This window comes from Haliotis rubra, unplaced genomic scaffold (genome assembly GCF_003918875.1).
Source record: "Haliotis rubra isolate DU_JTF1 unplaced genomic scaffold, ASM391887v1 Scf475, whole genome shotgun sequence".
In the NCBI taxonomy this organism is placed as follows: Eukaryota; Metazoa; Mollusca; class Gastropoda; order Lepetellida; family Haliotidae; genus Haliotis; species Haliotis rubra.
In genome coordinates this window covers 441,833-455,109 of record NW_025767163.1, presented here as the reverse complement: position 1 = coordinate 455,109, position 13,277 = coordinate 441,833, and the positions used below count along the sequence as shown (strand labels likewise).

Below are 13,277 nucleotides of genomic sequence, written 5' to 3'. Positions count from 1 at the left end.
CTGGTTAACCGTGAATTTTCTTGTGGAACCCCGTAATAACAAATGGTCCACAAAGAAATAGATGCATATTAATATGTAACAATATTCATGTCCTACAGTTCGTTGAATTGCATTGATTGGAAATGACATGAGACAGGAAGAGGTTCACTTCCAGACTTCCGGTAAGATTTTCAAAATCATCAGTATGACTTAAGAATAAAGATTTATACTGGACAAAAATAGTTAGGGATATATGTAAATTTTGAAATTATGAATAATGATCTATTTATTCATTGACACACTGATAAAATATCAATCATAAAAATACAAATATCCTTAACTTATTTTTTCCATTATATTATAGTACTGATTGATTTATGCAACCGACAATGTTGTGTAACTGACTATTTGTTAGTGACATTCCTAACTCTGCAAGTATAATAATATCCCGAAAAACGTCTTCTTGGAACTTCAGGTGGTTACAGACTGGAGTGGGATTATCATATTTTTCTGTAAGGCATTTATCAAATGAGACTGTGCAACACTAATATAGTTCCTGAAGCTCAGTTGGAAGTATTGACGCAAAGAATCTTGAAGATTGAAGATAGTAGGTTTATCTCGATAACTCATCAGTTACCATCGGTGAAGGGCATTCTTGACAGCAATTGATTACCACATTGCCATATCTGAACAGTATACTCATTTATTGTTGTGACCTTTCTGGAGATATTCACCACAGCTTATCTTTAGGTTCAGTCACTGGATTAACCCTTATCAACTGTCTCAATGCATCCGATGTAGAAGTCTGCGTGATGTAGTGAATTCTGTAATACATACCAGCGCAGCTGCTCCCTTCTTCCCAGTATCCTCTGGTAGCGCTGCACTCGGTGACTGTGGAGGATCCAAACGAACCCTGGACACAATTGTACGTCACGTTGTCGCCTTCGTAAGTTCCCGTGATGTCAAAACTGGCGTAAGTGCTATTCAACGGAGGGCCGCAGTTCACTGAATAATGAATGTTTTCGGTTATTGTACGAATAGTTATAAGCCAAAAGTTAGATTTTCATATCTTTTGTTTAATTGTGGCATTGCTTCTTATTTTAATGTTTTGCTTTAGGTTCAGTTTCACGGATTTAGTTTAATGCCAACAGAGGCATATTTAGATGTAATTAGTTGTCCGTCCATTAACACTTGCGCAGTTTCAGGCCGCCATCTTTCTCTCGTTTTGGTGTTTGTCTTTTGACAATAAACAGTAATGATATATCACTGGTTTGTGTCTCACCCTGGGGTAATGTTTGATTTAAGCTGCTGCATTTGTGTATGATCCTGTTTAGTGACGGGTATTGGTTGTAGAATCCATTCTATGGTTTACAGCCTAACATTACGTTAGGGGATGGTCTATGTACTGTCCAAAGCATAGGCCCCCCACAGCGGGTCAGAAATCGATAAACCAGGCCCCGGTTTAGTATCCACACCCCGTACTATGTAATATGTAAAGGTCCATCACAGAAATACGGTGACATGATCGAAAACCGGACAATTGAGCACACGTCAATAAATATATCGTATTTTAAAGGTCTCACAAGTATCAAAAGCTTTTGTCCATATCTCTGATGTGTGTAGGGGGCATATACATGCGCTTTCCGTGGGGATGCATTTGATGGTTTTTTATGAAATCGCCAAAGACCTAGTTACGTTGTATAAAATGAATTTGTAAAATTACTTCGATCTAAACAAAAGAGACCAGAGGAGAACCTACAGATGCACAGGGGTGTGACCCCGGTGTACTTTCCATTGACACAGTTCCGGACAAGGTCGCCTGATGATAGAAGGTAGGTGTCTATACACCGATATTCCACAGTGTTGTTGTCAGGGAATGTCCTGTAAGTATTGGCACTCGGCGGAGGCTCACCACAGTCGTTGATTGGTAGGTCTGAAATAATAACGGTGGAACACCTGAAACTAACTTCCACAAAAATAACGTTTTTAAAAAAAATGTTCACTCACAGTTCTAATTAAAAAATACCTGGTTTTTTATTGTTAGGATAAGTTGAACAAATTACCTCAGACAGGGACAGCCTGGGTTTATGCAATTTGCGAGAGCAATGGCTCCGTGAACAATCAAATTGCCAATGAGAAATGTCACGGTTAGTTCCAAGAAATGAATTGGTTGAGTGAGCTATATAATAGTGGGACCAAGTTCACACATAAACAAGGGACATTAAAATAGTATATACAAAATTTCACACTCAAAAGCGTTTTGTAATATACATGAACACATTTTATCATTGCAAGATTACTACTTAAAACACGGCGATAACAATTGTATTTTACAAATTAAAACACGGGCGATAAACGCAAACAACAATTAAAGGAATTATATTGTTATGAGGCAATGTTATACCTTGTGCAACAGTATTTCAAGCTTTGCTTGTAGATTCAATAATGGACAGTCATGTGCTATATTTAGACAGGGTTCAAGAGGCTTCCACTGTGTTCTTACCCACAGAATTTTATAGAATGATCCGGAAAGGGCTACAAAGACTTTATTCCATAATTATCTGCTCTGAGAGAGGTATATAAGGGGAGCTAGCTATTGTCTCTTATCTCACACTGCCCTCAAGCCACAAGATCACTCTATACTCAAGGATTGGGCATGAGTGAGTGAGTGAGTTAAGATTTAAAGTCACTTTGGCAATATTTCAGCCATATCGTGACTAAAACTAGTTCTAAAATCATAATACAGACATATAATATATAAAACCCTGTCAACAAAGGACAGTAAAATTACTAGATTATCACAAAATGAGTTGAAACTAGCTAGCATATATCTTTAAAAGTAGAAAACTATTTTGGACAATACAACGTAAATATGGGCTATAGATCGCCAGCAACTGAAGGTAGATCACCATGCTAGGGACAATGGGGATAGTGCCTTTACTACCTACACGGACCCTAGCAGGATTTACACATTCCATTAGCGATTGTAGTCAAATTTAGCCATAATTTAAAATTACGAAAATGCTATGTTTGAAAAACTGGTAAGTATAAATTTACCTTGAATGTTTTGGGACTTACGTACCCCCCCACAGGAGGACAATAATTTTACAATACTTCAACTCTGTTCACTCTGTACGCTTTGAACCCTTCCTACCTAGCCCTGTCTTCTAAGCTGGATTAATGAATAATCACTGCTCTTGTGTTATATTACCTCTGAATTTGAAACTATTTTATACTGCTATAGTGATACTTTTGTACTCATTTGAATTGATTTGTGAACTTAGTTCATTTGAGAAATGTTAGTTAATGCACATTTCTTGGTTATATTTTGGTTTCAAACTTAAATGTTATACGAACTGAATATTTTAGTTTTAAAATGTGATTCCATTTCACAGGGGTTCACAGATCGTGCATATTTACTGCTTGATAATATTAAACCCTTACATAAAGCAAAATATACATGATGCTGAACCTTTAGCGACAACAGCTACACTTAGTCCACAGCTGGGTATGTTATGTTGTTGATCTTTATGAGTTGTTGTTGATCTTTATGTTTTGTAGATAGTCGTGAATTTTCTTGATTCCATCCTGCATGCTCCACATTGTCCGCATGAGACCCCAACTCTTCGTGTTGGGTTTGAAATCATAATCCGGGATAAGCAGTCATCATATAGGCGGATCCAGGAATATTTATATTTACATGTATTTATATATGTTTTTTATTTTATTTATTTTTTTTTTTTTAATTTTATTATTTTGTTTTTGGGGGTGTTAGACCCCCCCTGGCTCCCCCAAGGCAAAACATTAACTGCAATATGGTCTTTAATTGTTTTCAAAAGAGGGGGGTTCGAACCCATTGAAACCCTACCCCCATCCCCTGGATCCGCCCCTGGTGATAATGGCGGTTTGGCTATGGCTGTTTCACCTGCATCATCAGCGTTTGAGTCACCTGATATGCCAACATTACAACATGACTCGGTAACCACAAGAGGTAGTGTCACATTGGCCAGTAGATAGACATAGAGTGTTGTAATGTTCTAAAATTAATATAAAACTTTTTTAGAAATACAGGATGATGCGAGAAGATGTACGATTGAATGTCAGAATATGTGTTCCAAAAAGGTGAAACGCATGAGACTAGGTTTCGTCACCCTCGTCGTGCTGAGGCCCTCGTTTATGTCTTGCGACATGTACACATTTCGTTTGCTGATTCGATTCGCCCATCATTACAATTTCATTTGTTTTACATATTTAATTTATTACGAACCCAATCTGTGCCAAAATATTACTTTCCATGAGCATACCTTATCACATTTACTATTGGCAAGTTACAAGCAAATAAATAGTGTGACCCATTAGTAAATTAACATTGGTTGCTAAATGTATTTGGTAATTATATTTAACATAGCATTACTCGCAAACTAAACCTTATCACCAGCGCTAGACAAAGGCTCAGGGCTCAATGCTCCTAATGTTTATCGATCTTTGTGCTTCCATTTCAAGTCGTATAATTTTTAACTTAAAACTTTACTAAATGACACTGCAATATCCGGTTATGACAATACATCTCCCCTTGAAAATACCAGCATAAGAACGTTGTCGTGTCATACATCAATGAAATGGTCACAAAAGAACTCGTCATGCCATGATACACTAGTTTTTTCAAATGATTCTCGAACGGCGTTCATTGCTTCGATGTAGAATATCTATATTGAAAGAAATCGTTATCAGGATGTAATATACTGAAACTTTAGAATCCACTGAAAAGGATTTGTAAAAGGATTTGTAAGTCTTAGAGATCAATGCATCTCAAACTGTGCAATCAGAACAACGCTGCATTCATACTATTATATCGCTTGTAAATAATCGATTACAGACCAGAAATGACAAGCTACAGACAAAATAAACCTGAACGCTTGATCGATATTGCCGTCTTTTGCTGCGCACCTATCCGGAATTGTTCTGTCCACACTAGAACATTGATTAGAGTTGCGCCCCTTATGCGTGATAGCCCTAGAATCGACACAAGTTATTCTCTGGCTTTGAAGTATTTCATTTTGTCCTCTGCGGATGTAGATTTGTTTGATTTATGATATGTGAGTTATGTGTGTTTTTCTTTTCCTTTTTCTTTTTTTCTCAAGGGCTCTAAATCCGCTGGTGATTGAACACAATGAGTTGATTCCTGTTTACATGTATGTAACAGTTAGTCGTATAGGCAACAGCAATAGCATAGAAAGGCTTTCTCCGTTTTAGTGAGTGAGTGAGTTAAGATTTAAAGTCACATCGGCAATATTTCAGCCATATCGTGACTAAAACTAGTTCTAAATTTATAATACATACATATAATATATAAAACTCTGTCAACGAAGGACAGTAAAACCACTAGATTATCACAGATTGAGTTAAAACTAGCTAGCATATATCTTTAAAAGTAGAAAATTATTTCTGGGCAATACAATGTAAAATGGGCTATAGATTGCCAACAACTGAAGGTAGATCACCATACTAGGGACTTCTCCGTTTTAGGTTTATAAAAAGCTCCATATCAAGTTATCAATTTAATAGTCTTGTTGATGTAACAGTGAGTGAGTTCATACTTGTCGTCATATCGGCAATATTTCAGCCATATCGTGAAGCCAATTAATTGATGCAGTCAATAACAATAGTAATTAATACCTGTTGTTGAAGAACAGTAAAAGTACTAGATTTACATCACAGATATTTAGGTAAAAATATCTTAAAACGGCATTATAAAAGAGAACTGCCAATATTAAAATATAGGTCCAACATTAACACTGCAAGGGACGTGGGGATATTTCGTCATAGATAACTTCAGTCATGGCGATCAAGCCATTTGTCTGCAATAAGAACTCAGAGACAAAAGTCCCCATTCAATATTTCGTCACAGCTTTGATCCAAGCCCTGCCCAAGAATAGAACAAAAGTTCAATAACCGTTGTAAAACATTTCATCCTCATTTCAGATTCACTTACGCACACAATAGTGCCTCCTTGAGTCATCCAATAATCATTGACATTTTAGACCTTTACAACCTCCTACTGGAGAATAAACGATAACGATCTCAATACTGGTCAAAGTAACACCTACTTTGGCTGGCTACCATGTTATGAAAGCATGGCAGTAAACGCAAAGGACGATGCTGCAGTTAAAGCAGCTCTTGGCAAACTATTATTTCCACTACTTACCTCGTACAGCGATTTCAATCCACTATCAAAGTCCTACCCGGGTTCTATGCAAAACGGTTGAATGTCCAGGAAGGAATCAATTAACTTCATTGATTTGATCAGAAGCGACCAAAACCTTTCCATATCCATAAAAAATCACTGCTGAAAGCAGAGCTGATTGTATCTGACTATGTCATGAATATGTACTTCTTTTAGCAGAATCACAATCTGTCAGTTTCTTCATGAGTTGTCAATCATGACATTATGAGGTTATTTCACGACGTTGACGTATTGGCCACAGACGGTTTTCTTACAAAAATCTACAAGAAAAGCCATCCAAATGATGTCCCTTTGATGAATGGTTACCATCATACTTTGGCTGACTGTGTGGACATACCAGTTGAAGGTATTCACATTCCCAAGCACTAAATCTGAAAGATTTCTTCTCATCTCATGTAAAACTACTTGATATAAACTGGTATGTATCATAAATGTGTATTAATTGTTTGTTCCTAAATTACATAGCGTCCCTGGTATGGTGATCTACTTTCAGTTATTGGCGAATTATAGCCCATTTTTATACTGTATGGGTTTTTTTTTGTAATATACATATATTTCATTTAAATATCAAATGTTCTCGTCACGATATGGCTGAAATATTGCCGATGTGACATTAAATATTAACTCACTCACTCACTAAATTACATAGCAATAAAACACTGTCTAGTGGTCAAAACGTTCGCTCTTTACACCGAAGACCCCGGTTCGATTCCCCCTCATGGTACAATGTATGAAGCCCATTACTGGTATCCCCCGAAGTGATATTGCTGGAATATTGCTAAAAGCGGCGTAAAACTAAAACATCACTCTAAAGGGACTATTAGATCCGAAAACAGGTATGTCTGTAATAGGCTTTGAGTATCATTACTGAAGTGTATCGCCTTTAATTATGGGCAATTCTATATACTTTTTGAAACGTGTATATTTCAGTTTGACCCAGGTTGTTCATTGTCAAACATATATACTCGCTGTCAGAAATTGCGGCATCGCTACTGCATTAACATCAGACGGCAATCAAGCTTGTGCATGGATCCAATAAACTAAGTGTCAGTTGATAAATAAGTATGAAAAATCCGTCGCACCCGGCCAAATTAGAACAATGTGATTTGGACCAGACAATTGAGTGACTGGAATGACGGACAAGTATCCACGAAGTCGGGTACGGTGACACACCATCAACCACGTCGCCCATCCGGCTCTCTGAATCTATTTTCCTTTTACGACCCTCATAATCTCCCGAAAATAAAATCTAGCCAAAAGCTGACATAACTAATCAGTTACGGCTCTATAGGTTGCTATCGAAACGTGATAAAGGTGTTCTGAAAAGTTCATGCCTCCAAATGAGATGCAAAAAAATGAATTTATAAATATTTAAGGTTCATTAATGTATCGTATCCCGTTCTCTATGTTCACCATTCCGTGTGATGCAATGCCATCCGTGAGAGTTGATAGTTTAGTCATTTCACACCCTCTGCAGTTACACAAAACGTGGGCGTCATAAACGACATTGTTGTAAACTTCGCAATTTACAGCTGTCAATTGGGAATAATTGAATTTCCCAATAATTGGGGAAAATAGATTATTAGTTAATATCCACGAGTTCCGAGTCCTGTCATGGTCAGCTTGAAGCTCCAAACAATGTCATAGCATTTTCTTCGACCATGAGCATTTATCTTCTAAAGTCCTATGTCAAAATATTCTGGCAATTTTGACTTCCGGGTATCTGTTAGGGTTAGCCAGCCTGACTAAAGTCCTATGTCAAAAGGCAATTCTGGCAATTTTGACTTCCGGGTATCTGTCTAGGGTGGAGCCAGCCTGACTTACCTGTTTACCTGTATCGAACTGTGTCCATTTTGCTGGAGCCCTAGTGTCTGTAGTTGGCTTCCACTAAAACATCGTCCCTGTTGACACTTCATGGTGGGTGGGAGCATGGCTGACGAAACTATTTTCTTTCATCATTGCCACCCAACAATTATGTATTCAAGTACTAAGAGAAGGCATGTTGATACAGGTACTGCTAATCTTCGGATGAAGAACCCGTACGCAATTCTGACCACAGGCCAGGATTTCTGGTTGTAGAAGTTGTTGATGGTGAACACATCACAATCAACCCCTTTTGTAATTTCAAAATCAGCTGAAGGCGTATGTGGAAACGTACTCTTCTCTGCTCTGGCTTCTTCCTGGTGGAACGTGCACGGAGATAACAGTCTCTAAATCTGCTCAAAGCAAATCATTCAGCAAATTCAAAGATTGTTGTCTGAGTCCGCAAAACTTTAATAACTGTAGAGGCATTTACGCGACCATGCAAAGTGACTCCCAGTGGAGGAGTTTCCAGCAAAGCTTACGAATCAGGATGTAACTTCTGTGAAAAGGTTCACTGGGGAAAATGGTGACCGAATTGTACACAGAAACACTTACATTTTCACATTTGCACTCTTACTCTCACAAAACCTTTCTTCAGTCATGGGTTTCTTATAATAACGTCTCAATTATTAACATGACAATTACGGCAGCCTGACACGAAGCCGTTCTTCAGTCAAAGGTTTCTTATAATAACGTCTCAATTATTAACATGCCAATTACGGCAGCCTGATACGAAAACTATGACACAAGTTATGTGAAGTCAATAAATATTTATTCCCATCCTAGTGTGGAGCCAATGAGGAAAAGGAAAACACCCAGGTGACCCACCCAATAATGAGGAATATCAGCACGAAGTGACGTCAGTTACCACTACGTCCATTAGCAGGTGCACCCCAACCACCCACACACCTCACACCCCAACCCCACACCCCCTCTCCAATTGAAAAAATCTTTAAGGGGCTGACAACCATTATTGGCATGAGTATATATTGTTTACAGTGAATGAGTGAGTTTAGTTTTACGCCGCACTCAGCAATATTCCAGCTATATGGCGGCAGTCTGTAAATAATCGAGTCTGGACCAGACAATCCAGTGATCAATAGCATGAGCATCGATCTGCGCAATTGGGAACCGATAACAAGTGTCAACCAAGTCAGCGAGCCTGACCACCCGATCCCGTTAGTCGCCTCTTACGACAAGCATGGGTTACTGAATATCAATTCTAACCCGATATTGTTTACAGAGCGATCTCAGAGGAGCAGACTGATAATGTAGTGTGCTGCCTTTCTTAAGTTAGTTTGCGTGTGCGTGCGTCGACGAGATGGCGCAGAGCCCATCAATGGACTTCACACATTTTACGGTATCGAACCCTGGCTGGTTGCATGACGGACGGCCATTTTTAACCACCCTGTCACATAATAGATATAAGATAATAACACGTATTCACTTAATTAACCGCGCCTGACGCTTCTCTTTATCGGTAGGGAGTAAAACCCCAAACTTAGCAGTGCGGGGCGAGATGGAAATGGACGTCTTCGCTAACTAAACAATGGATTGAAATTCTAAGATTTTGGCGTAAGCTACGTAGTTGACCAAACTAGACTTATCCATGTAAATTCTTTTAAATTTAAAACTTCGTGGAATAACAAAGTTCTTAAGTTAGTCTCTGCATGGAATCTTCCAGTGTCTAGTCTTTCAACTATTTCCCAATCCGAATTTCAGATAGCAAAGTCTTGTTTATTAATATTTGATGATCGAGAATGGCTTACTCAATTATGGAACGATATAGGCCAGCCAAATGGCATAATCTCAGTACCGAGCCATATGTAAGTTCTACCATGGATCGATATCAACGCAGTCATCTGTAAATTGCATTGTGGGACCCTCCCCTTACATGTAGAATTAAGAAGGTTTGCTCGTTCCAAGGTTGCTTTTAGAAGAGAGAAATTGTCACTGCCGTAATACTCACAGTGTAGAAGACGAGGTTAATTTTCTCGTCGTTTGCCCGTTATGTTCAGACTTAGTTATGAACTTTGGCTGAAAATAATCATCCAGCTCAGACCAGTTACCCAGCTTATCTATCTAATGTCCTCAAGTGAATCATACAAGCCGCTTACTTCACTTATAACTCAAATGTTTAGACGTAGACACAATATTAAACCCTAGTCGCGTTCTCTCGCCCCACAGATCACCCCATTCACTCCCTCTTATTTTATGCATCATATAATGTGTATTTTAATGACAATAATTAGTGTCTCGTAGGCCTTGATGGCCGGATGCTCACTTTATGTATATATTTATATATTTTATGTACTTTTATTAATGATTTTATTGTAGAGCATGTGACACTGGAATAAAATATCTTCTACCTATCTATCTACTAATGTACTTTTATCACATGCGTTAGTGAGTGGAGTTTATTCAGCGCCTTTTAATGAAGGATTTAGATTGTAAACATGGCAAGTAAGTAAAGGTTTCATTAGATGTTAGCCTACTTTATCTATGTTATCTCCAGCTTCATGTACATCTCGGCGGTAATGAAGGTCTGCCATTGTATTCGTATACCACCGGAATAAGTCGCGTGTAAAGTACCGGACAAAAGAAAATATCCACTGAAGTTTGACGGTAATTTATTTACGGGCGCCAAGTTGTGCCAGCTATGTACCGTTTTGATAACGTTAGTAAGTGTTCGGTCAAATCCACAGTGGAGGTTGAAGTTTGTCGGGTGGTATAGCTCGTGCAACACTATAAGTGAGTGAGTGAGTTAATTTTTACGCCGCTTTTAGCAATATTCCAGCAATATCACGGCGGAGGACACCCGAAATGGGCTTCACACATTGTACCCATGTGGGGAATCGAACCCGGGCCTTCGGCGTGACGAGCGGACGCTTTAACCACTCGGCTACCCCACCGCTCCCAACACTTTAAGAGTTACAGCAGTTTGAGGATGTATCATGCCTCGTGTGAAAATCACGATAGTTTCACAACAGATCACTACTTTCTTAACACGGAGATTTCAATGTAAAATGTGATTAATATGTATCAGCACAAATAAAGGGTTTGTAGTATTTACATCCTGTTCGTGACTTCATCGAGTTGGCTCTCCAGCAATGAAAATAAGGCAACAATGATTTATATGCAACTGAAACGGGAAAGAGCAAGTTGGGCTCTTCCTTATGACAGTTTAACATAAGGTCAGCGTATTGTGCCGTGGTTATTTCCCGTAATCAGAGTGTGTGAGGGACTCTAGATTTACGCCGATTTTAGCAATATTCTGGCAATATCACGGCGAAGGACACCATAAATGGGCTTCACACATTGTGCCCATGTGGGGAATCGAACCCGGCGAACGCTTTAACCACTAGGCTCCAACGCCCCTAACCCTTAATCAGACCAGTGACTGGTATCAGGTACACATGATGAAAATATTTATGACCTTGCACAAACAGAATCCACAGCAACCCAGGACCCGGTTGATTGTGCGAAGGTCATACAGCTGGCACGTGGTGAGTGCGATGTGACTCGGCATACTAACAGATTTGCCCAACTGCTGACAATGTAAAGGGAAACGGAAAATGTTCATTTGTGTGAGTTTGAGGGTGTTGTGTTGTGAGTGAGTGAGTGAGTATGGTTTTACGCCGCTTTTAGTAATAGGGCCTGTGAGTTTCGCGAGGCGCTTCTTCCGGTATTAAGCTGGTTACCGACTCCCTTTGCGCGCGCCAATTTGCGATATGCCAGACTGAGTCCAGTTTACTTCCGGTACCAGATTTACGGTGACAAGCGTATATCCAAGAACCATTCGTTGTTTCAAATTGCGCGACCGCCAAATATGACTTTACTAAACCAAGTGTACAACCATCTTTGGCTGTCACAGCTGTTGACAGTCGTAATAGTTGGGTAATTTGGGGATGGTTAGATCGGAAATGTGTTATTCCTGCAAGGTTCCCTAGGCCTACTGTCAACTGACAACCATGAGACCACTGGAAAAGGTATGAAACGTTGTTTGTCACCGGAAGTACTAACGTCTCGAGAAGTGACGTGACCTACTTACGGGACCTACATTCCAGCAATATCACGGCTGGGGACACCGGAAATGGGCTACACACATAGTACTCATGGGAAGTCGAACCCGGATCTTCGGCGTGACGAGCTAACGCTTTAACCACTAGGCTACCCCTGTTGTGTTCTGAGAAAGATGGGGTAGGGTGATGTGGGGTTGTATGGTGTGAGACTGATGGGGTTGTGTGGTGTGAGTGTGGTTGTGTAGTGTGTGTTTTCGTGTGAACAGAGTGGGACGTGGCGGTGTGCGTTGGAGTTGGGTGGTTTGAGGGTGGTGGGGCGTGCAGGGTGTGGTGTGGTGTGGTGTGGTGTGGTGTGGTGTGGTGTGGTGTGGTGTGGTGTGGTGTGGTGTGGTGTGGTGTGGTGTGGTGTGGTGTGGTGTGGTGTGGTGTGGTGGTGTGGTGAGTGGGGCTGGGAGGGTTGATGGTGAGTGGGGCTGGGTGAATGGATGTGAGTGGGGCTGTGTGGTATGAAGTGAGTGGGGCTGGGAGGGTTGATGTGAGTGGGGCTGGGAGGGTTGATGTAGGTGGGGCTAGGTGGGTTGGAGTGAATGGGGCTGGGTGGTGGGATGTGAGCAGGGCTGGGAGGGTTGGTGTGAGTGGGGCTGGGTGGGTTGGTGTGAGTGGGTTGCGTGGTGGGTTGGTGTGGAAGGTGGGTGGGGGCTGGTGTGGGCTGGGTGGGAGTGTGAGTGGGGCTGGGTGGTGGGTTGTGAGTGGTCCTGGGTGGGTTTGTGTGAGTGGGACTGTGTGATGGGTTGTGAGTGGTCCTGGGTTGGGTGGATGTGAGTGGGACTGGGTGGCGGGATGTGAGTGGTCCTGGGTGGGTTTGTGTGAGTGGTCCTGGGTGGGTTGGTGTGAGTGGGGCTGGGTGGTGGGTTGTGAGTGGTCCTGGGTAGGTTGGTGTGAGTGGGGCTGGGGGGTTGATGTGAGTGGGGTTCGGTGGATGGATGTGAGTTGGACTGGGAGGGTTGATGTGAGTGGGGCTGGGTGGTGGGTTGTGAGTGGTCCTGGGTGGGTTGGTGTGAGTGGGGCTGAGTGGGTTGGTGTAAGTGGGGCTTGGTTGTGGGTTGTGAGTGGGGCTGGGTGGGTTGGTGTGAGTGGGGCTGGGTGGGTTGATGTGAGTCGGGCTCGGT

General features: G+C 40.9%; 1 protein-coding gene across 1 annotated transcript in view; it reads right to left on the bottom strand.

The window, feature by feature from the left end:
- The window catches only part of LOC124290811, a 50,117-nt gene that overhangs the window by 22,975 nt on the left and 13,865 nt on the right, over positions 1-13,277 (bottom strand). Inside the window, exons 2-3 of the mRNA XM_046727637.1 lie at positions 1,739-1,912; positions 817-984 (exon numbers count right to left, since the gene is read on the bottom strand). Of these exons, the coding sequence (XP_046583593.1) occupies positions 817-984; positions 1,739-1,912 (342 nt within the window). The remainder of the gene's footprint in view (positions 1-816; positions 985-1,738; positions 1,913-13,277) is intronic.